This window comes from Sus scrofa, chromosome 10, assembly GCF_054392235.1.
Source record: "Sus scrofa isolate SSC_HxYL_T2T_F1_AM1 chromosome 10, Sscrofa_HxYL_maternal_Yorkshire_Landrace_v2.0, whole genome shotgun sequence".
NCBI classification, from domain to species: domain Eukaryota; kingdom Metazoa; phylum Chordata; class Mammalia; order Artiodactyla; family Suidae; genus Sus; species Sus scrofa.
The window spans coordinates 33,887,272-33,912,508 of NC_139392.1; the positions used below are offsets into that span (position 1 = coordinate 33,887,272).

Sequence of the window (25,237 nt, forward strand, 5' to 3'; positions counted from 1 at the left end):
TTTGCCAATGCCCCTTGGAAGGAGTTATTGGTTGGTACCAAACTTTGACTCAACATTCCTCCACAGAGGAATGTGCATATATCCTCTATAATGGACTTGCTCAGATTTCCTTTTCTGAAGTAGGCACATCCAAGAAGAAAGGAGGCACCTTTTTAAATCTCCGATCAAGAAAGGTGAGCTTACCTTGGGGGCAAGCTGGTCTTCCTGCTCAACCAGGTTGCTGGCTGGGGACTCCTCGTCATTTTCAAGGGATGGGCCCGCCTCCTCCTCTGCCTCGTCAATGCAGGCAGCCTCCTCCTGCACCTTCTCAGTTCCCGGCCCCACCTCCTCCTCATTTGCCCCAGCCAGGGCCTCCTCCTCGGTCTTCTCACTCCCGCCGGCCTCCACAACATCATCGAGGGTTGCTAGGGGGACACACAGTCACTGTCAGCAAGGCGGTGGTGCTGCTCAGGAGGTACTCTGGGCACCTCACCTGACTGGACATGGGCTGGGAGTCAAGGGGTGGGGGTGGGATGAAGCACGGATGGAGATTCTCTTGGCCCATCCTCCCGGGTAAACGTTTTGAAGGACGGCAGAGAGCACCTTGAAAGACCTGAGAAAGGGAGCCTCTGCCTCTCTTGCTAAAGGGAACCTCTCCGTGGCATATTCTCCATCTGAGAAATGGCCAACACGAGCATGCAGGCTCTGCTGCCATGACAGAGTCTCGTGAATCCTCCTGCCCATTTTCCTCTCCAGCCACATTCCTCCATCTTCTGAAATGGCAGGAGATCATTTCAGCTTCCCTACTCTTCCCACAGGGTGCTCCTGTGTTCACACGCCATCCTCTGGGATGTTTCGCCTCTTTTCTTTTCTTAGATACATAATGCTTCTCTTTGGAATACTTTGGCAATAGGAAACTCACGGGGAGAGCAGGCCTTCCCAATGCTATGTACTTTGCACCACTGTCCATAACAACTTTTCTCATCATAACTCATAGGACCCCTTCAGCCCTGCTGCCAGGTCTTGGCCATTTCTACTTTCCACCTCTGACACTCTGCCGAGTCTGGTTACCGCCTATATGTTGAGTTGCACGATATTTCCTTCTCTGTGCTGCCTGATTTCTCTATTTTTTTTTTCTACTGATACTTGTTGCTTTTTAGGGCCACACACATGCCATATGGAGGTTCCCAGGCTAGGGGTCTAATAGGAGCCGTAGCTGCCATTTTATGTCAGAGCCACAGCAAGGCAGGATCCCAGCTGCATCTGCCACCTACACCACAGCTCACGGCATTACTGGATCCTTAACTCACTGAGTGAGGCCAGCGATCGAACCCGCAATCTCATGGTTCCTAGTTGGATTCCTTAACCACTGGAACTCCAAGTATGCCTCCTTTAACTCATCCAACTCTGCGAACATCCCTTCCCTCAGGACACACCGTGAGGACACAATAGGACAGGGAGGCCAGAAATCCCAAACATGCAGAGCCAGAGAGCTGCCTTCTCACCCACCACCTGACACTCACTCGACCAACTTGGTCTCCAGGGTCAAGGTGCCACCACTTCAGGTGCCACCACTTCAGGTCCCTCAAGGCCAATAAAGGAAACCAAGTCAACAGCTCTTGTGCACTGGGCCCTCACGGTGCCAATCACAAAGCAAACTTGCACAACGGGCAGAGACCAAAGCAGGAAGGAGCAGCTTTGGGAGGGAAAATCGATTCTCCCTCTCAAAGAAAAGGAGAGAGGAATACAAACACAGCACAACAAAGACCAGGGACCCAAGTCTTCTTCGTGGTATCCATTTCACAGGGGAAAACACCACAGCAGAGTGCCACTCATTAGGCCACCCACCCACCCACCCGCCAAGTCCTATCCCCCACTTCCTCCCTCTCCCGGCAGCAGGCGGAACCCAGGTGCTCCCAGGAACCCTCTCCCACTGGATCCCAGCTGCGTGCTCTTCCCTACCTGCAGCCTCCTCATCCTGGCGGCTGCTCAGGCTCTCCACCACTGAGTCTGTAGAAACACACCATCAGGAGAATCAAGGAGTTAGAAAGAGTGGCCCTCCCGTTTCTCCGGCTTCCCTGAGGTGACTACGGGTACAGAGCATCACCCTGGTTTTTCCTCCAGGTGCCCAGACCTTCCTTCTGCTCCATGGACTGAGACCCTTCCACACAAGGTGAGCACAGATGCCAACATTCAGGCATCTCATATCTGCTCCCTCTCCTTATTAAAGTAGGCGGTGAACATCTTCACATCAATTTCTTTCTGTTTTTAAGTTTCAGACTCACCTGCCCCACACTCCAAGCAGCAGGCGTCACCCAAGTGTCCCGGGATTCCTCTCCCATTGGCTCCTACCTGAGAGCTGTTCTTACCTGTATCACTTTCATCATGGTTGCTGTCACTCAGACTCTCCATGAAACATACTGCAGAGACACAGACATAAGGAATCAAGGTGTTAGAGCCTGTCCCCCACACGTATCCCCTACTTAGGGTTGTTTGCGGCCACACAGCACCACCCTGGCTTGTCCTCCGTGTGCTCAGAACTTCCCTCTGCTCTACGGCCTCAGAAGCTTCCATAAAACACTGGCCACAGTGGCAAACCTTCAGAGATCGTGGGCTGCTGAGGGATGGAGCCTTACACATCTCCCTTCTACGAGTCCATCTGGAGGCCTCAGCTCCAGGGTGACACACCTGAAATTCCAGCTGCATGGACACACTTGTGTGGTGGCCCCTGGGAGTGAACCATAGGCTGCTTTATTCTGTTCACTGCAAGAGGCAGACCTAACTACTGACTGAACTCAATTAAGCAGAAATGGCTCCTTCTGGCCAGTGGCTGGCACACTGTGGACAGCAGCTCTACAGAAGCACTGAGGAGAAAGGGACCACTGCCCGTGAGGTTCACCTCCAAAACATATATAAAGAAAACTCATACACCTCCACAACAACAACAGCAAAGAAACCACCCAGGAGTTCCCGTCAGGGCACAGCGGAAACGAATCCGACTAGGAACCACGAGCTTGCGGGGTTGATCCCTGGCCTCGCTGAGGGGGTTAAGGATCCAGCGTTGCCGAGAGCTCTGGTGTCGGTCGCAGATACGGGTGGAGAAAAGGCTCCCCCGCCCCAGCATTGCCGATGCGAACGTACACTGGTACAACCACTGTGGAAGACACCATGGAGGGTCCTGCGAAAACTGAACACAGCAGGGCATGCGACCTAGCAAGCCGAGCACCCTGGGAAATACCAGGACAAATGTATCCAGGAAAAAGACATATGCCCCTCTATGTTTATGGCAGCACTGTTCACAACAGCCAAGACAGGGAAGCCACCTCATGTCCACAGACAGATGAATGGCTCATGACGATGTGGTCCACATAGATGATGGAATTCACGACTCAGCCAGAAAATCGAAGAAGAAACCAATGCCACTCAAAACAATAGGGATGCATCGAGAGATTCTCGTGCAAAGTGAAGTACGTGACAAAGAGAAAGACGGATACCACCTGATCTCACTTAGAGGTGGAATCTAAAGCACGGCACAAAGGAACCTGTCCACAGAACCCACGGATGCAGAGAACAGACTTGTGGTTGTGAAGGGCACGGACTGGGAGTTTGGGGGCAGTTGATGCCAACTACGGCATTGAGAATGGAGAGACAACAAGGTCCTCCTGTTGCAGCACACGGAGGACGAGATCCAATCTCCTGAAATCGACCTGATCTCAGACGGCAATAATATCAAAAAAGGAACATACGTTAATGGACACACACGACTGGGGAATGTCGCTCCAGAGCAGAGAGTGAAACAACACTGTACCTCCATTAAAATAGAAACAAACAGAAAGGACAGTGTCTAACAATCCACTGAATGGAAAGACAACCTACAGAAGAGGATATTTGTAAATCTTGTATTTGAAACAGGGGCTCATATTTGGAATATATGGGAAACAACTACAAATCAATTGAATCAAAAGGCAAATACCTCAGTTGTAGATGAGTGGAAGCCTGGGAGAGACCCACCGTCCAAGAAGACCACAGAGAGCAGCACACAGAGGGCATGTTTCCCAAAGTCGCCTATCACAATGGAAAGGCAAAGCAAAGGCACCTCGAGGTATCACCTCCCACCTGGTAGGACACGGAGTGTTTTCAAACCTGAACAGATGTTTGGGAAGATGTGACTGCCTGGGACTTCTGGACACTGTAGCAGGGAATGTCAACGGGGCCAGCCAGGACGGGAAACACCACGGCAGGACCCTGCAATCCCACTGCTGCATGGACATGTAAAGGAAGATCCATCAGTGTCGGGTAAAGAGACCTGCCATCCCAGGATCACGGCAGCGCCATACACAAGAGCCCAACAGAAACAGAGCCCCAGTGTCCACGGGCACACAGACTGAGAAAGACAACGGGGTGGATACAGACCATAGCAAGGTATTCCGTTGTCACAGAAGAAGGAAACCCTACCCATTGCAGCAATGCACAGAGAACTCGAGGACATTATTGACTGATTCACTTTTGGGCTTGAGGGCTGCCCCCGCAGCAGATGGAAATTCCCAGGCGAGGCGGCAAATCAGAGCTGTGGCCCCCGGCCGACAACACAGCCACAGCCAAGCTGGATACCAGCCGCGTCTGGGACCTCTGCCGCAGCTCACCGCAATGCGGGATTCTTCACCCACTGAGCAAGGCCAAGGGTCGAACCCGTGTCCTCATAGGTACTGGTCAGGTTCATGAGCTCTGAGCCTCAACAGGAACTCGCTGGAGGACATCACTTCAAGTGAAGCCAGTCAGACACAGAAGGACAAAGACTCTCTGATGTCATGCACATGAGGTGTCTGAAAGACCACTCCTGAGCAGAGGCTGGAAGGGTGGCTGCCCCGAGTGGGCAGGAGGTGCGGGGGGAGCACAGCGTTCACAACACTCCTCGGGACACTTACAACCTCAAGAGGCTCGAGTTCATGGCACATGTTTGAAACAACAGCATGAAAGTCTGCACCAAGCAGAGGGGGAAGAAAAGAGGAAACGAAAGACCAACAGAGGAAGGAAAGCCTTTTCCCCAAACCTTGCTCCCAGCGGGTGCAGGGAGAATGAGGGAATGGACAGTTAGCCTGCGGTCATCATGAGACTGTTCAACGAGAAACTGGACAGCTATGTGGTGCTAAGGCACAAGTGTCTCCCCACAAAACACACCCACTCACACTGGTTCACAATCACACCAACAGGCCCTCACACGCACACCCCCCCAATGTTCCCGGACACCTACCCCCACCATACAAAGAGCCTCCTTTCCTCCAGGGACCCGAGGACTTGGGATGGCCCTTTTGTGGGAAGTCAGTCTCTTTCACCCCATCCTTCACCCCCTTTCCCAGGAGGAACCCAGAATCAGGGTGTCTCTGCAACCAAAGGGGCAGGAAAGCACCCCCCGCCCTTCCTCAACACCTGGACTTCTCCTCAGCAGAGCCGGGTTCCAGAATACTTACGGCTTTCATCGTCCATCCCGTCCACCTGTGATGAGAGAAAAGAAAACACTGTGAGTGTCACAGCATCCTCTGCACTGTGGCCACAGGTCTTCCTGTGGTTGCGGACCGCAGGCACACAGACAGAAGGCAGAGTTGAGTCCGTTTCCCCAAAAGAAGACAGCAAAGACACCTGTGGAAAAGGCACCAGCTTTTCATGGAAGACCTCCCAAGTCCACGTTCATTTAAAAAACATTCAGGCTTCTTTGGAGTTCCCGTCGTGGCGCAGTGGTTAACGAATCCGACCAGGAACCATGAGGTTGCGGGTTCGATCCCTGGCCTTGCTCAGTGGGTTAAGGATCCGGCATTGCCGTGAGCTGAGGTGTAGGTTGCAGACGTTGCTCGGATCCCGCGCTGCTGTGGCTCTGGCGCAGGCCGGTGGCTACAGCTCCGGTTTGACCCTGAGCCTGGGAACCTCCATATGCCACAGGAGTGGCCCTAGAAAAGGCAAAAAGACAACAAAACAAAACAAAACAAAACATTCAGGCTTCTTCAAAGACAAATGCTCCCTATGTACACTTGGGAACTGATGTGGTCCCTTTTGCCAATGCCCCTTGGAAGGAGTTATTGGTTGGTACCAAACTTTGACTCAACATTCCTCCACAGAGGAATGTGCATATATCCTTTATAATGGACTTGCTCAGATTTCCTTTTCTGAAGTAGGCACATCCAAGAAGAAAGGAGGCACCTTTTTAAATCTCCGATCAAGAAAGGTGAGCTTACCTTGGGGGCAAGCTGGTCTTCCTGCTCAACCAGGTTGCTGGCTGGGGACTCCTCGTCATTTTCAAGGGATGGGCCCGCCTCCTCCTCTGCCTCGTCAATGCAGGCAGCCTCCTCCTGCACCTTCTCAGTTCCCGGCCCCACCTCCTCCTCATTTGCCCCAGCCAGGGCCTCCTCCTCGGTCTTCTCACTCCCGCCGGCCTCCACAACATCATCGAGGGTTGCTAGGGGGACACACAGTCACTGTCAGCAAGGCGGTGGTGCTGCTCAGGAGGTACTCTGGGCACCTCACCTGACTGGACATGGGCTGGGAGTCAAGGGGTGGGGGTGGGATGAAGCACGGATGGAGATTCTCTTGGCCCATCCTCCCGGGTAAACGTTTTGAAGGACGGCAGAGAGCACCTTGAAAGACCTGAGAAAGGGAGCCTCTGCCTCTCTTGCTAAAGGGAACCTCTCCGTGGCATATTCTCCATCTGAGAAATGGCCAACACGAGCATGCAGGCTCTGCTGCCATGACAGAGTCTCGTGAATCCTCCTGCCCATTTTCCTCTCCAGCCACATTCCTCCATCTTCTGAAATGGCAGGAGATCATTTCAGCTTCCCTACTCTTCCCACAGGGTGCTCCTGTGTTCACACGCCATCCTCTGGGATGTTTCGCCTCTTTTCTTTTCTTAGATACATAATGCTTCTCTTTGGAATACTTTGGCAATAGGAAACTCACGGGGAGAGCAGGCCTTCCCAATGCTATGTACTTTGCACCACTGTCCATAACAACTTTTCTCATCATAACTCATAGGACCTCTGCACCCATTCAGGAATGACTCCCCCTTCAGCCCTGCTGCCAAGTCTTGGCCATTTCTACTTTCCACCTCTGACACTCTGCCGAGTCTGGTTACCGCCTATATGTTGAGTTGCACGATATTTCCTTCTCTGTGCTGCCTGATTTCTCTATTTTTTTTTTCTACTGATACTTGTTGCTTTTTAGGGCCACACACATGCCATATGGAGGTTCCCAGGCTAGGGGTCTAATAGGAGCCGTAGCTGCCATTTTATGTCAGAGCCACAGCAAGGCAGGATCCCAGCTGCATCTGCCACCTACACCACAGCTCACGGCATTACTGGATCCTTAACTCACTGAGTGAGGCCAGCGATCGAACCCGCAATCTCATGGTTCCTAGTTGGATTCCTTAACCACTGGAACTCCAAGTATGCCTCCTTTAACTCATCCAACTCTGCGAACATCCCTTCCCTCAGGACACACCGTGAGGACACAATAGGACAGGGAGGCCAGAAATCCCAAACATGCAGAGCCAGAGAGCTGCCTTCTCACCCACCACCTGACACTCACTCGACCAACTTGGTCTCCAGGGTCAAGGTGCCACCACTTCAGGTGCCACCACTTCAGGTCCCTCAAGGCCAATAAAGGAAACCAAGTCAACAGCTCTTGTGCACTGGGCCCTCACGGTGCCAATCACAAAGCAAACTTGCACAACGGGCAGAGACCAAAGCAGGAAGGAGCAGCTTTGGGAGGGAAAATCGATTCTCCCTCTCAAAGAAAAGGAGAGAGGAATACAAACACAGCACAACAAAGACCAGGGACCCAAGTCTTCTTCGTGGTATCCATTTCACAGGGGAAAACACCACAGCAGAGTGCCACTCATTAGGCCACCCACCCACCCACCCGCCAAGTCCTATCCCCCACTTCCTCCCTCTCCCGGCAGCAGGCGGAACCCAGGTGCTCCCAGGAACCCTCTCCCACTGGATCCCAGCTGCGTGCTCTTCCCTACCTGCAGCCTCCTCATCCTGGCGGCTGCTCAGGCTCTCCACCACTGAGTCTGTAGAAACACACCATCAGGAGAATCAAGGAGTTAGAAAGAGTGGCCCTCCCGTTTCTCCGGCTTCCCTGAGGTGACTACGGGTACAGAGCATCACCCTGGTTTTTCCTCCAGGTGCCCAGACCTTCCTTCTGCTCCATGGACTGAGACCCTTCCACACAAGGTGAGCACAGATGCCAACATTCAGGCATCTCATATCTGCTCCCTCTCCTTATTAAAGTAGGCGGTGAACATCTTCACATCAATTTCTTTCTGTTTTTAAGTTTCAGACTCACCTGCCCCACACTCCAAGCAGCAGGCGTCACCCAAGTGTCCCGGGATTCCTCTCCCATTGGCTCCTACCTGAGAGCTGTTCTTACCTGTATCACTTTCATCATGGTTGCTGTCACTCAGACTCTCCATGAAACATACTGCAGAGACACAGACATAAGGAATCAAGGTGTTAGAGCCTGTCCCCCACACGTATCCCCTACTTAGGGTTGTTTGCGGCCACACAGCACCACCCTGGCTTGTCCTCCGTGTGCTCAGAACTTCCCTCTGCTCTACGAACTCAGAAGCTTCCATAAAACACTGGCCACAGTGGCAAACCTTCAGAGATCGTGGGCTGCTGAGGGATGGAGCCTTACACATCTCCCTTCTACGAGTCCATCTGGAGGCCTCAGCTCCAGGGTGACACACCTGAAATTCCAGCTGCATGGACACACTTGTGTGGTGGCCCCTGGGAGTGAACCATAGGCTGCTTTATTCTGTTCACTGCAAGAGGCAGACCTAACTACTGACTGAACTCAATTAAGCAGAAATGGCTCCTTCTGGCCAGTGGCTGGCACACTGTGGACAGCAGCTCTACAGAAACACTGAGGAGAAAGGGACCACTGCCCGTGAGGTTCACCTCCAAAACATATATAAAGAAAACTCATACACCTCCACAACAACAACAGCAAAGAAACCACCCAGGAGTTCCCGTCAGGGCACAGCGGAAACGAATCCGACTAGGAACCACGAGCTTGCGGGGTTGATCCCTGGCCTCGCTGAGGGGGTTAAGGATCCAGCGTTGCCGAGAGCTCTGGTGTCGGTCGCAGATACGGGTGGAGAAAAGGCTCCCCCGCCCCAGCATTGCCGATGCGAACGTACACTGGTACAACCACTGTGGAAGACACCATGGAGGGTCCTGCGAAAACTGAACACAGCAGGGCATGCGACCTAGCAAGCCGAGCACCCTGGGAAATACCAGGACAAATGTATCCAGGAAAAAGACATATGCCCCTCTATGTTTATGGCAGCACTGTTCACAACAGCCAAGACAGGGAAGCCACCTCATGTCCACAGACAGATGAATGGCTCATGATGATGTGGTCCACATAGATGATGGAATTCACGACTCAGCCAGAAAATCGAAGAAGAAACCAATGCCACTCAAAACAATAGGGATGCATCGAGAGATTCTCGTGCAAAGTGAAGTACGTGACAAAGAGAAAGACGGATACCACCTGATCTCACTTAGAGGTGGAATCTAAAGCACGGCACAAAGGAACCTGTCCACAGAACCCACGGATGCAGAGAACAGACTTGTGGTTGTGAAGGGCACGGACTGGGAGTTTGGGGGCAGTTGATGCCAACTACGGCATTGAGAATGGAGAGACAACAAGGTCCTCCTGTTGCAGCACACGGAGGACGAGATCCAATCTCCTGAAATCGACCTGATCTCAGATGGCAATAATATCAAAAAAGGAACATACGTTAATGGACACACACGACTGGGGAATGTCGCTCCAGAGCAGAGAGTGAAACAACACTGTACCTCCATTAAAATAGAAACAAACAGAAAGGACAGTGTCTAACAATCCACTGAATGGAAAGACAACCTACAGAAGAGGATATTTGTAAATCTTGTATTTGAAACAGGGGCTCATATTTGGAATATATGGGAAACAACTACAAATCAATTGAATCAAAAGGCAAATACCTCAGTTGTAGATGAGTGGAAGCCTGGGAGAGACCCACCGTCCAAGAAGACCACAGAGAGCAGCACACAGAGGGCATGTTTCCCAAAGTCGCCTATCACAATGGAAAGGCAAAGCAAAGGCACCTCGAGGTATCACCTCCCACCTGGTAGGACACGGAGTGTTTTCAAACCTGAACAGATGTTTGGGAAGATGTGACTGCCTGGGACTTCTGGACACTGTAGCAGGGAATGTCAACGGGGCCAGCCAGGACGGGAAACACCACGGCAGGACCCTGCAATCCCACTGCTGCATGGACATGTAAAGGAAGATCCATCAGTGTCGGGTAAAGAGACCTGCCATCCCAGGATCACGGCAGCGCCATACACAAAAGCCCAACAGAAACAGAGCCCCAGTGTCCACGGGCACACAGACTGAGAAAGACAACGGGGTGGATACAGACCATAGCAAGGTATTCCGTTGTCACAGAAGAAGGAAACCCTACCCATTGCAGCAATGCACAGAGAACTCGAGGACATTATTGACTGATTCACTTTTGGGCTTGAGGGCTGCCCCCGCAGCAGATGGAAATTCCCAGGCGAGGCGGCAAATCAGAGCTGTGGCCCCCGGCCGACAACACAGCCACAGCCAAGCTGGATACCAGCCGCGTCTGGGACCTCTGCCGCAGCTCACCGCAATGCGGGATTCTTCACCCACTGAGCAAGGCCAAGGGTCGAACCCGTGTCCTCATAGGTACTGGTCAGGTTCATGAGCTCTGAGCCTCAACAGGAACTCGCTGGAGGACATCACTTCAAGTGAAGCCAGTCAGACACAGAAGGACAAAGACTCTCTGATGTCATGCACATGAGGTGTCTGAAAGACCACTCCTGAGCAGAGGCTGGAAGGGTGGCTGCCCCGAGTGGGCAGGAGGTGCGGGGGGAGCACAGCGTTCACAACACTCCTCGGGACACTTACAACCTCAAGAGGCTCGAGTTCATGGCACATGTTTGAAACAACAGCATGAAAGTCTGCACCAAGCAGAGGGGGAAGAAAAGAGGAAACGAAAGACCAACAGAGGAAGGAAAGCCTTTTCCCCAAACCTTGCTCCCAGCGGGTGCAGGGAGAATGAGGGAATGGACAGTTAGCCTGCGGTCATCATGAGACTGTTCAACGAGAAACTGGACAGCTATGTGGTGCTAAGGCACAAGTGACTCCCCACAAAACACACCCACTCACACTGGTTCACAATCACACCAACAGGCCCTCACACGCACACCCCCCAATGTTCCCGGACACCTACCCCCACCATACAAAGAGCCTCCTTTCCTCCAGGGACCCGAGGACTTGGGATGGCCCTTTTGTGGGAAGTCAGTCTCTTTCACCCCATCCTTCACCCCCTTTCCCAGGAGGAACCCAGAATCAGGGTGTCTCTGCAACCAAAGGGGCAGGAAAGCACCCCCCGCCCTTCCTCAACACCTGGACTTCTCCTCAGCAGAGCCGGGTTCCAGAATACTTACGGCTTTCATCGTCCATCCCGTCCACCTGTGATGAGAGAAAAGAAAACACTGTGAGTGTCACAGCATCCTCTGCACTGTGGCCACAGGTCTTCCTGTGGTTGCGGACCGCAGGCACACAGACAGAAGGCAGAGTTGAGTCCGTTTCCCCAAAAGAAGACAGCAAAGACACCTGTGGAAAAGGCACCAGCTTTTCATGGAAGATCTCTCAAGGCCATGTTTATTTAAAAAAATTTTGGTCTTCTTCAAAGAAAAATGCTCCGTACCATACACTGCAAAACTGATAGGGTCACTTTTGCCAATGCCCCTTGCACGGAGTTATTGGTTGGTACCAAACTTTGACTCAACATCCCTTCAAAGAGGAATCTGCATATATCCTCTATAATGGACTTCCTCCGATTTCCATTTCTGAAGTAGGCACATCCAAGAAGAAAGGAGGCACCTTTTTAAATCTCAGATCACGAAAGTGAGCTTACCTTGGGGGCAGTCTGCGCTTCTTGCTCGGCCCTGTCGCTGGCTGGGGACTCCTCCTCGTTATTTCCACTTGTTGTGGCCTCCTCCTCCCCCTTGGTATTGGGCGATCCTTCCTCCTCCTCATTTTCCCGGGCTGGGGCCTCCTCCTCAGTCTTCTCACTCCCACTGGCCTCCACAACATTGTCGTGTGTTTCTAGGGGGACACACATTAACTGTCAGCAAGGCAGTGATGCTGATCAGGAGGTACTCTGGGTGCCACACCTGACTGGACATGGGCTGGGAGTCAAGGGGTGGGGGTGGGATGAAGCACGGATGGAGATTCTCTTGGCCCATCCTCCCGGGTAAACGTTTTGAAGGAAGGCAGAGAGCACCTTGAAAGACCTGAGAAAGGGAGCCTCTGCCTCTCTTGCTAAAGGGAACCTCTCCGTGGCATATTCTCCATCTGAGAAATGGCCAACACGAGCATGCAGGCTCTGCTGCCATGACAGAGTCTCGTGAATCCTCCTGCCCATTTTCCTCTCCAGCCACATTCCTCCATCTTCTGAAATGGCAGGAGATCATTTCAGCTTCCCTACTCTTCCCACAGGGTGCTCCTGTGTTCACACACCATCCTCTGGGATGTTTCGCCTCTTTTCTTTTCTTAGATACATAATGCTTCTCTTTGGAATACTTTTGGCAATAGGAAATTCAGGGGTCGGGCATGCCTTCACAAGCCATGTACTTTGCACCACTGTCCATAACAACCTTTCTCATCATAACTCATAGGACCTCTGCACCCATTCAGCAATGACTCCCCCTTCAGCCCTGCTGCCATTCTTAGCCCTCTCTACTTTCCACCTTTGACAATCTGCCTAATCTACTTACCGCCTATATGTTGAATTGTTCAATATTTCTTTTCCTGTGTCTGTCTGACTTCACTATTGTTAAAAGTGTGTTTCATTTTGGATCATCCATGTAGCAACATATTTAACATAATTACAATTTTTTCTCTGGTAGAATTTTATTCCTATGTGGATTCATACTGCCTTTGGTTTATCCACGGATCTCTTGTTAACATTTGGGATTGGTTTCATTGAATTTCTACCTGCATAAGCTTGAGTCTTGGGGCTGGTTGGATCAAAAGAGGGGGTTTGAATAGCTCCACAGCAAGAGAGTATGGAAGAACATCATGGGAAGGAAGCTTTCCAGGTCATGTAGCGTCTCTCTCATCATCTCCTCTCATCCCCAAGTTGGCCCGGTTGCAGGCGAAGGGGGTGCAACCCAGAGAGTGTAAGCCTGATTTGACAGTAGAGGGCATTGAACTTTAGACTAACTTGCCAAGAATCACGGCAATGTTGAAGGATGGATGTGGGCCAAGAATGTAGTTGGTTCCTTGAGGACAGAAATCCCTGAACCCTGAAGGCCGGACACCTGCTCAGGGCCAAGACCATGCCCTGGACCCTTGAATCAAGAGATCTTCTCACTCTCCCACAAGTCCTCCCATCCCAAGGTTTTAGTGGGCAAGCTCTGATGCCTTCCCTGCAGGAGATGCTGAACCAAGACATCAGTCCAAACCCTTATCCAGCCCTTTGTCTCCATGCTTTAATCCCTGATCTGAATCCAACATTTTCCTCCAAACAAAGCCCCTCTGAAGGACCGAGGCTTTGCCCTGGCTCCGTGGATACTCCAACCCAGGCATTCTCCCCCAAATCTTCATGTCATACACTGCATCACATTACACTTTCATGACAACCAGCTGACAACCTCCAGCGACTAGGGGGTCTGTTTCACTCCCAAGATGGCTCAGAGCTCAGAACAGTCTCGACCGGATGCCAAGAATGAGCTTCCCTTCAGCTAATCATGCCTGGATAAGAAGTTCCTGCGAAAATTCACTTGGGAGGAGACCATCTGGGCCAGTGCTCTGACTGTTTAGTAAATTAAAGTCTCTGACTGTCAATGTCTCACACAATTTTCTTTAAAAAATTGTTGTGATGAAAATACTGTTGACTGACAATGTTGTACCCCTTGCTGCTGTACAGCAATAGGAGTCTGAGCTCCTCCTCTGCAGCCTGGACCAAGGTCTGGCTGAGAATGAGCAGGAGCTCAAGTCATTCTTCACCCAAACCCAATCTGTACCCTGGAAACTCCTCATCCTTCTTCAGACCCTGCAGTGGCAGGGATAGAGTCTTCTATCCTCTAAAAGGGACCCTTTAGAGACTCTCAGCTTGAAGACCTGACCCTAAGTCTCCCTCTGTGGATCACCAGTCGGACCCTCCTTCCCTCAGTTACCAAATGGTCACCCCACGAACCTACCAGCACTGTGTGTTCTCAGCACACTACCAGCGAATAGCCAACTACCCAGGGAGCTTATCATCATCAACCCATGGAAATCCTACTTGAAAATCCAAGTTTCACTCCTTACAATCAATTTCTACATTTAAAATGCAATTATTGGGAGTTCCCGTTGTTGAGCAGTGGTTAACGAATCCGACTAGGAACCATGAGGTTGCAGGTTTGGTCCCTGCCCTTGCTCAGTGGGTTAAAGATCCGGCATTGCTCTGAGCTGTGGTGTAGGTTGCAGATATGGATTGGATCCTGAGTTGCTGTGGCTCTGGTGTAGGCTGGCGGCTACAGCTCCGATTCGACCCCTAGCCTGGGAACCTCCATATGCCGTGGCAGCAGCCCAAGAAATAGCAAAAGGGACAAAAAAAATTGCAATTATGTGGCTTCAGACGTTGATATGTGCATTCAGAAGAGTGGAGCTATAAATGCCCATTTCCATCATGTGTATTGAAGAATGGAATCAGGGTCCCTCTGCACTGAATAAAGGCAGAGTAGGGTATTACCAGGGTTAGTGTGATGGGAGAAGGTTTGTACATGGGAAATAGGAAGGAGTATTGTATAAATTAAGAAAAAATTTGAGGCGCCCAACCAGGAAGAAATAATTAAAAATCTTAAGAGTAATACAAAATGGCTGTATAAGAGATTTACATCTCTGTACACAAATTGAAGTGGTGGAAATGAAAAAAAAATCAGAGAACATTTTCCTTCAGGGTAAACTATGCCATCTGATGGAACAGCCTTTAGATCAGTATCAACATACCTCCCCAACAACAGCTCAGGTTGCCCATCGTCCAACTCTTGAGGGGTGAAGGGGAGAGCCTCCCAGTTGTGGCCCAACACACACCTCTCCACTCACAGAGTGGCAGTTGGACCGCAGGACCCCGTGGGTATCATCCTATTGCTGTGGCAACCAGTCAAGGCCTGGAACTTTCAGAGGGAAGGCAACTCTGCCCCCTCTGGGCCCACCTGCTCTGTCTAGACTAATGTGTCTTTCTACGGACGGGGATGGCAGTACAGGGTCAACATGTTGTCTCAAAAAATGCATCCCAGAACCACACAGTGTTACTCTCTGCTTGAGAACACAAGACAGGTGAGAGAAAAAGACCCACATTCCAAATAGACCAGATACAGACAATAATTAAAGAGTGAGGAAGAACCAAACAGGAGAAGGCCTTTCCATGGGAAGGGGGCTTTATGGCTCAGGGAGAATGTCTCCTGTCACGTTCCCTGATCTGCACATCATGCCACTTTAGAGGAAGAGGGTTCAAAACAGGGGCTCGAACCCCTACCTTCCAGTGGACAGCACTGAAACTTAGAGCATCTTCTCAAGAGTCGCGCCAATCATGTGTGAGCAGATCTGGGACAAGAGTGCAGTTGGTTCCCTCAGGTCACACATCCCCCTGAACCACTGAAGCCTGCTTGGCGCTGAGATCATGCCCTGGACTCTTGCTTGAATCCAGAACTCCACTTCCTCTCTCTCTCTCTCTCTCTCTGTTGAATCCTGCTGCCCCCAAGATGTCCTGGGGTGATCCTGGAGAACACATCAGAGCCAGGAGAGCAGTCCAATTCTTTACCCAACATTTTGCCTCTATCTTCTGACCCACAACCCAAAATACAAACATTCATCCAAAAAGAGCTCCTCTGGAGGACTAGACAAACCCCAACTCGGCCCATCCTCCCCCAATCTTCCCTTGGCAGCCCTTCACAGTGACCAGCTGACCACCTCATGTGAACAGCGGTCTGCTTGGATCCCCAATTTGACTCAGGGATCAAAACACCTTCAAGTTCACATGACGGCTCTAGCAAGAATCAGCTTTCCTGCGGCAGACCACACCTGGATGATCAAGTCCTGTGGACTCACTGGGGAGGTGGCCATCCGGATGAGTGCCTGCTGGGGGGCGGGGTTAGGAAAGGAAATCTGTGACTCTCCAGGTCTCACTGACGTTGCATCAGAGCACCAGTCTGAGCAACCTTGACGAAGGTCTGGCTGACAATGGGCCAGAGTGCAAGTCTTCTGTCACCCAAACCCACTCTATACTCTGGACACTCCTCATCCTTCTCTAGACCTGAGAGTGGCAGGGACAGTGCTCCTCCTAGAGAGACCCCCTCCAGACCTCAGCTTGAAGACCCCACCCTGGGTCTCTCTGAGGATCACCAGAGAGACCTTCCTTCCTTTCCTTACCCAATGTTCACCCCACTAACCTGCTGGCACTGGCCCTTGTCACCACACTACCAGCTAGCACCCAAAGAGCCAGTGGGCTAGTCCTCATCAACCCGGGGAAATCCAACCTGAAAAATCCCCGTTTCTTGCGCCATCGAAATTCCTCTGCCTTTGGACTGCTAGCATGTGGATTCAGACATCGACATGTACACTGAGAAGAGTGGCGCTGTAATGTCCCTCTTTTGAATGTCTACTGCAGGGCTGACAGCGAGGGCCTCGTGCTTCGAAAAAGGCAGAGGGGCATGTTTGCCGTCTCTGTGCTCTGGGAGAACGTGTTTCAAACTGCCACGAGACACGAGTCTTTTCTCATGCCGAGGTCCAGCCCCAGCAGCCAGGGAGTGCCGAAGGAGAGGATGGGCTACAAACGGCGCGGAAAGAATTGGAGCCAACTCCTCAGCTGCATGCTGCAGATGACCCAATTTATTAAATGAAAAGCATCAGCTTTTATACCATTTCACAATCAGATTTCGTGTAAGATTTAACATTAACATTTGATTTAAAGCCCTTTTGTTCCCTCCACCCGAGATACAAAAAAGAAGGTTAGTTAAAACATGTTCCTTTCAACTTCAGATTTTCCTACAAGATTACAAACTTAAAGTTTCACACTGTATTTTTCGTAAAAGGTCAACAACAGTAGCTATTCTATTCTATATTAAGAACAAAGCTTTAATAAGTAATAAACTATGATACCTAACGTTCTTTAACTAAAGGTGTATGTGGTTAACAAAACGCATGAAAGCTTTGGGCTCATGGCATTCTTAAAACCACGATTTATTTGGCGCCAGCAAGCTAAGCATTTAACCTATTGTACTGATTTACGTAAGTTCCAAACCACCAATTTCAATAGAAAGGAGTATTATACCCAAAAATTAACAAATGCCCCCACAAGGGATGAAAGCTACAAGTGACACTGTTAAAAAATATATCTATTATAGAAAATAGCAATTTATAGGCCAAACAACATTTTCCCAGTCTCAAACTTCTTTTTAAGTAAAGGGACTGAAATCATAAGTTTCCCCTGAATACTCTCACAAAATAGGTGCCATAAATTGTTACTCCAAAACAAAGGCTTTTTCCATTACATTGTTTAAACAACTTCATTCTGTTTTGGTTCAAGTGTTTTACGTACCCAGGGCAAATCTTTAGCAGTAAGAAAGCTGTGAATAGAGATAGAAAAGGAAAGATAAACACAGAAAAATAGATTAACATATTTTTAGGGGATATCATTTTTATTTTCCTGGAACCGATGTCTTTCAAGGGATTGCTCTGCAATCCTTCTTCTTTCTTCAGCTTGTCTGTAGCTCTGCTAACCAGACAAGCCCCACGCATCCGCAATCCTTCTTCTTTCTTCAGCTTGTCTGTAGCTCTGCTAACCAGACAAGCCTCATGCAGGTGCTGACTGTGGCTTTGCTTTCTTTACTGGAGCAGCCCTATGGCTCCCGACATCTCCCCCTTTTTTATTTTTTAGAATGAAGGTATGAAGTTCAGTAGAAACCTTAGTAATAGACTGTTTTAAAAGTCTGAAGATGACTGGAAGAAGAAGAAGAACAATTAACAAGACTGCTAAAGAGACGCCTATATTATAAAAAAATGTTAACCAGGAAGAATGGTTAACTAATCCTTTAAATCCTGAATACAATTGAGAGGATAAATCTTGAGCACTAAAAGCCTTTTCTCCCTCACTCATAGCAAAAATTTCTTGATGTAATTTAGTAATATCCAGAGAGAGATCAGAATGATTCCAAACTCCTTCAAGGTGATTTTTGATTTTATTCCAGGTATGAATAGAGTGATTGACTTGTAATGGAGTAACACATATCCATTTAAAATCTGAATGGCACCGCAAGGCTAATTTTATTTTAAGTGTTAATAATTCCTGTCCTATAGCCAAAACTGCTTCTTCCAAAGCATCCACTTTATCATTTAATTTTCTGTCAATAATTTCCTGGGTGGTTAAAGCTAAAGTAACATTCTTTGACAATTGGTCTGCAAAGGTAGCTGTATGTACTTCCTTTGTAAGAGCTATAGCCGACACTGTCAAAGAAGCTATAACAGAAATTAATGCAGTAATCCCCAATATAAGTGCAGCAACAAACCTTTTAGGTCTAAATAATTGATTATTTAAAAGCTGTAATATTCTTGTACCTTGATTATCGTACCAGTCACCTGTAATATTTACTGGAATCATAACATAAGGAGGCTGTCTTACAATCAACATAATCTTAATATTACCATTATCTTTTGTTAAGCAATTAGTTAACGTGCAATTATAACATTTTACTTTATACAAATCATTTTCCATGGTAATTACAACATCAGCATAATAATATGCAAGCAAAAAGGCATAAGGACTCTGTATACATGACTTAACTATATAGGTTGTACTTCTCCATGGCCTATGTAATATAACTGGACGTAGGGCTGTTATAGCTTTCCATAAATGGGGCTGAGAATAAACTTTCTTCTTATCATTAGCCTTATAAGTTAACACAGGAGCTACCCATCCATTATCTGTTAATTTATTTGCCAGTAGAGGAGGTGGGAGGCGATCATCAGTCCACTTTAGGGATTGATTATATTTATTAAGCCATCCCCTAAAATTTTTATTTGGATTTGGAGAATTCCACTTATATATCTTCAAATTATGATAAGGGTCCACATTTGGATCGGTAGTATTGTACATACAATAATTCCAAGGTGGGAACCCTGTCCCATAATTTATTCTATCCCACAAGTTATCCAAATCTGGGTAATAATAAGTATCATTTTGACGTGGAATAGAACAACCCAATTGACCTTTAGGATAAGAAAATTTATGATAAAAACTTACTGCTCCATTAAATGGGTAATTAATTACTTTATCTAATGTATGGGTACTCCCAGGCCCAAGATAAATAATTGTCCATGAATAGAAATTTTGTTTATAATAGGCTGAACGAGGCTTAGGTTTTCTATCCACTGGACTAAAGGTTATAGCTCCATCAATTTGAGTAGGCAAACATCCAGCAATATCATTTGAAGCCCCTTTTGAGGAAGTAAATGGTAAAATAAAACATATTGGGAAAGCATGAATGCTACCTGAAAAATTATAACCTTCAGTAACAGCTTCTGTAATTTCAAAAGGAGCAGAGGGTAATCCTGGACCCCCCAACAAATCAAACTGATTAGTATGTATTTTAATCATTTCATTATCCCAAGCCACAGGCTGAAAGCTTGGAGGGTTAGGAAAAAATGCCCAATAAGACTTATTATCATTATCCAATGCACTTACCCGCGCAGAATTTAGAGAGAGAACAGATAAAAAGGCAACAAAAAGGACACTAAGGCTTGGATTCTGGTCCTGAGACAGAACGAGGCTTTGGGCATCAGCAGTCAGCTTCTTGATATCTCCCCAAGTCGGACCCCTGGATTGTTGCGTCGATCAGGCTCTACGAGGGGTCTAGATCTTGATGGACTGACAGCTGGCGACAGTGGGATGATTATCGGTGGTCCTGTGTGAGGATTGGTTCTCGGGGCTCGACCTCATCATCTCAGAGATAGTTGAGGATCCCTTGGAGGAGAGGAAGACCTCCTAGGGGACCAGGATGTTTTTCCTCTCTTTCTCCTTGGAGAGTTGTCTATATGAAACCTTTTCAGCCGTAGGTGGATTTCTCCCACTCCACTTTCCTGGTGCCCAATGAAAGCCTTTTTGATATCTAGGGCAAATAGTTTTTAGTCCTGGCATAACTGGAGCAACAGGTGCTGCAGGAGCAGGACGGCCAGGAAGCACAGGAGCATAAGGTTGTTGATTACCCTGAGGGCAGAATTTACTAAAGTGTTCTGTTAGACCACAAGAGAAACAAGCACCTTTATTTTCAAGTATCTGTCCCTTTTGCCCTTTTGGACCCTGTCCGACTCCTTGTAAAAATTGAGAATAAGTTTCACCCTTGAGTGTGGCTGCCATAGTAATGCCCTGCACATATGCAGGTCCAATGTCAGCGCACTGTCTGATAAAATCACTGATATTTCCAGTTTTTCTTATCAGGTGTCTTTGACCTTCTGAGGTAGAATGATAAGGAGGGTGATTTAAAGGAGGAGGTAGAATAGATGGGGGTTTCCCAGAGGGCAGACCCGTTATACCTGTTAAAGAGGGTGTATACCCTGTAGCTCCAAAATTGGATGCATTAAATGGTCCATCTCCCCTTTCCTCTCTTTCTTTCTCATATCTTTCCTCCTCATCCTCTAATTTCTGTTGATCCTCAGGATCCAGCCAATCATCTTCATCATCATTTCTTATTGTTGTTACCAATGGTGGGGCCAATGATCCGCTATTAGGTTTAGGAGAAAGGGGTATCCTTTCATCAGGATCCCTTTTATGTGAAGAAAATAAAGTCTGACTTAACTTAGATACCTCAGATTGGGGATCTAAAACATCCCGAATAATATTCCAAAGAGCAAAAGCATCAACAGTCACCTTCTCTGGAACGAGAAGAGAATAATAGGTTTTAAGTTCTTCACCTACCTTTGTCCAGGTTTTAAGATTCATGGTCCCCTCTTCTGGGAACCAAGGGCAGGTTTCCTGTATAAAATGTAAAAATCTTGCAAGTTGTTGGTTAGTTACTTTTACACCTCTTTTACTAACCATATGAAGCAAGATTTCAATAAATAATTTTCGCTCTTTGGATTCTGTGTACCCCATTATCAGGCCTTTATTCTGGATTACTCACCCTTCTGACTCCACTTCTCTCTGTGGAGGGGCTCTAGAAACCCTGGTGTGAGAGCCGAATTGTCCCCGAAATCATATATACATTACCTCTTCTCCAGTCCCTGTTCGGGCGCCACTTGCCGAGGTCCAGCCCCAGCAGCCAGGGAGTGCCGAAGGAGAGGATGGGCTACAAACGGCGCGGAAAGAATTGGAGCCAACTCCTCAGCTGCATGCTGCAGATGACCCAATTTATTAAATGAAAAGCATCAGCTTTTATACCATTTCACAATCAGATTTCGTGTAAGATTTAACATTAACATTTGATTTAAAGCCCTTTTGTTCCCTCCACCCGAGATACAAAAAAGAAGGTTAGTTAAAACATGTTCCTTTCAACTTCAGATTTTCCTACAAGATTACAAACTTAAAGTTTCACACTGTATTTTTCGTAAAAGGTCAACAACAGTAGCTATTCTATTCTATATTAAGAACAAAGCTTTAATAAGTAATAAACTATGATACCTAACGTTCTTTAACTAAAGGTGTATGTGGTTAACAAAACGCATGAAAGCTTTGGGCTCATGGCATTCTTAAAACCACGATTTATTTGGCGCCAGCAAGCTAAGCATTTAACCTATTGTACTGATTTACGTAAGTTCCAAACCACCAATTTCAATAGAAAGGAGTATTATACCCAAAAATTAACAAATGCCCCCACAAGGGATGAAAGCTACAAGTGACACTGTTAAAAAATATATCTATTATAGAAAATAGCAATTTATAGGCCAAACAACATTTTCCCAGTCTCAAACTTCTTTTTAAGTAAAGGGACTGAAATCATAAGTTTCCCCTGAATACTCTCACAAAATAGGTGCCATAAATTGTTACTCCAAAACAAAGGCTTTTTCCATTACATTGTTTAAACAACTTCATTCTGTTTTGGTTCAAGTGTTTTACGTACCCAGGGCAAATCTTTAGCAGTAAGAAAGCTGTGAATAGAGATAGAAAAGGAAAGATAAACACAGAAAAATAGATTAACATATTTTTAGGGGATATCATTTTTATTTTCCTGGAACCGATGTCTTTCAAGGGATTGCTCTGCAATCCTTCTTCTTTCTTCAGCTTGTCTGTAGCTCTGCTAACCAGACAAGCCCCACGCATCCGCAATCCTTCTTCTTTCTTCAGCTTGTCTGTAGCTCTGCTAACCAGACAAGCCTCATGCAGGTGCTGACTGTGGCTTTGCTTTCTTTACTGGAGCAGCCCTATGGCTCCCGACATTCTCACATTTAGGAAAATACTTGAGGCAGTTGGCTCACTCGGAGCATTAAGATATACCTTAGTATAACAGACCTATGGCTTGAGAGACTGATGAGACTGGTGGCAATGGAGATAAAGATGGAGATAATATGTTTAGTCAAAATGAACCACCCATCTGAGGAAACAGCCTTTAGAACAGTAGCAACATACCTCCGCAACAACAGCTAAGATTGCCCATCGTCTGACACTTGAGCAGTGAAGGGGAGAGCCTCCCAGCTGTGGCCAACACACACTTCTCTTCTCACACACTGGCAGTTGAACCACAAGGCTCCGTGGGCAGCATTCCATTGCCGTGGAAACTGGTCAGAGGCCTGGAACTTTCAGAGGGAAGGCAACTCTGCCCCCTCTGGGTCCACCTGCTCTATATAGCCTAGTGGCCGTTTCCCTGGACAGGGTCAACATTTTATTTCAAAAACTGCATCCTACAATCAAACAGTATTACCCTCTGTTTTGAAAAGACATTACTGGAGAGAAAAAGACCTCTCCAAATATAATGGGTCTTCAACGTTTAGGGGAATTGCAAAATCCTACCATGGTGAGATTTAAAAGGGCTCCCATTTTTTGATGGAAATACCATTTCCACTCATTTCTGGTAGTTGAGGCACCAGACATTTTTACACTCCATAGGTAACATTTGTCCAGAAGAAAAGGAGTAGTTATAGAAATTAAATTGTAAAATGCCACACACTAAGCATATGTTCATCAAGTTGCAAAAGTCTTCACTCAATGACCGTGTGTAGAATTTTTCTCTGGATGCAACAATCTGTACACTTCATTATCTTTCCACTGGTTCTTCATTAACAGTGTCCCTGTCATTGTATACGTACAAAACTTACTATGCCTTGAACAGTTAGGAAACAAGGACTCACCCTACTTTCAACAGTGGGTTGCCTTAAACCACATATCTCATAATTTTCTAAGCAACAAACTTTAGCTAACTCAAAGTTCTAGGATGAAATGTATTCTTCTCAAAATTCAACCCCTCATCACACCAGTGCCTGGGACAGTGTCATGAAATCTGGCTCGAGAGCAAACTGAGCACCAGCCCACATGGAACATGAGACAATTCCTGGAGAAAACTGAGAGCACTGCAATATTTCAAGCCAAGCAGGGAGGGTGTAAGGTATGGGAGGCTGTGAGAGACAACTCTGCCATGGCTGATTCTCCCCAAGTATCTAAAATTGAGAGACCAAATGCATCGCTTTTCTGATAGGACAACAAGGGAGATGGAGTCCTCTTTTCCTCCCTGTATCTATGAGTCTGTTACTCTTTGGTGTGTTTGATCATTGGTTTTGGGTATTAGACTGCACAAATCAGGGACATCACATAGTATCCTGATTTGTCTGACTGTGGCCTTCAGCATAATACTTTCTAGGCTCACCCAAGGTGCAGCAAATGGCAAGAGGCCACTCTCTTTTCTGGCCGAATACCACTGCACTGCATATGGACACCACATCTTCTTGACTCATCCCTCAGTGGACACAGGCTGCTGCCATGACCTGGCTGGTCTACACATTATCACTCACTGTTGTGAAAAGAAGATATGTGAGAGAAAAAGTCTAAGGGACACTTCAGTGGACAGAGCTGCTCCTATATTTTCAAATTAGGATGTTCGTTTTCATCAGAAGCCCTAGCAATGGATTTGCTGAATCTTATGGGAGTTTTGGTTCCGTTTTTTTGGATGAAATTCCACAATTAAGATACACTACTGAGGTTCTCATCAAACAATACATCCTACCTCATTTTACCTCATGTTGTAGTTCATGGCGGTATTCCTTTTCTTTTCTTTACTACTGGATTCTATACAGGTAGAAAAATTCTCAGGGAACATGTTTTTAAACATGACCCTTAGGCATACTTTGCTGTAAGTAGGAATGAATTCTTCAAAGGGACACATATTTAACTTAAATTTATTTAAAAAGCAAACTTCAGGAGTTCCCGTCATGGCTCAGTGGTTAACAAATCCGACTAGGAACCATGAGGTTGTGGGTATGGTCCCTGGCCTTGCTCAGTGGGTTAATGATCTGGCGTTGTCATGAGCTGTGGTGTAGGTTGCAGATGTGCCTCGGATCCTGTGTTGCTGTGGCTCTGGCGTAGGCCAGGGGCTACAGCTCTGATGAGACCCCTAGCCTGTGAACCTCCATATGCTGTGGGAGTGGCCCAAAGAAATAGCATAAAGACAAAAAAAGAAATCCTATTTTTCACCTTCATATTCAGTCCCATAGAGGAAAACATGAACACACAGCCCCCTGACTCTCTGAGAAAAGGAAGCTGACCTGCTCAGCACTGGAGCTCATTCGCGGGTGCATCTCCATGGCTAGGAGGGAAATGGACTCTGAGAAACAGCCTCCCCTTCCTGCTGACTGAGAGGAACCCCATTCCCACACTTCTGCTTGGCAAGGGCTGGTGTGTGTATAAGTATGGCAGTTGTGGACATGCTGCTCAGCTGTGGCTGTAGCAACACTGTCTGAAGCAAGGGAAAGGGAAGAAAGCAACCCAGAGAGGCTGCAAAGCCTTCCTGAGGACCAGGGCCCTAGATCGCCCCCCTTAGTCCACATGGGAGAAAAGCCAGCTCTGGAACAATGGAGGAACTATGTTCCAAATTAAACATCAGGACACAAGGGCATTCAAGCAGAGAGAACATGAAAAAATCAGGGCTTCGCACCCACCGCAGCTAGGCACCTTGTGTCCCAGACCGGTGCTTCCCCACTGCCCAGCAAAGAGAATCAC

General features: G+C 47.8%; 2 protein-coding genes across 2 annotated transcripts in view; both read right to left on the bottom strand.

Annotated features, from left to right (window-relative positions):
* The window catches only part of LOC146398945 (uncharacterized), a 367,324-nt gene that overhangs the window by 22,002 nt on the left and 320,085 nt on the right, over nt 1-25,237 (bottom strand). The window contains exons 2-6 of the mRNA XM_084980889.1: nt 6,207-6,427; nt 5,448-5,472; nt 2,349-2,399; nt 1,942-1,989; nt 184-404 (exon numbers count right to left, since the gene is read on the bottom strand). Coding sequence (XP_084837015.1) covers nt 184-404; nt 1,942-1,989; nt 2,349-2,399; nt 5,448-5,472; nt 6,207-6,427 — 566 coding nt within the window. The remainder of the gene's footprint in view (nt 1-183; nt 405-1,941; nt 1,990-2,348; nt 2,400-5,447; nt 5,473-6,206; nt 6,428-25,237) is intronic.
* Nucleotides 16,908-19,900, bottom strand: LOC146398946 (endogenous retrovirus group K member 7 Env polyprotein-like). The gene has a single exon (XM_084980887.1). It carries the CDS (start codon nt 19,691-19,693, stop codon nt 17,894-17,896), a length of 1,800 nt encoding a protein of 599 aa, XP_084837013.1. The 5' UTR covers nt 19,694-19,900; the 3' UTR covers nt 16,908-17,893.

Coding starts and splice junctions, on each gene's coding strand:
- LOC146398946 (XM_084980887.1), bottom strand. CDS start 19,693: ATGATTAAAATACATACTAATCAGTTTGATTTGTTGGGGGGTCCAGGA.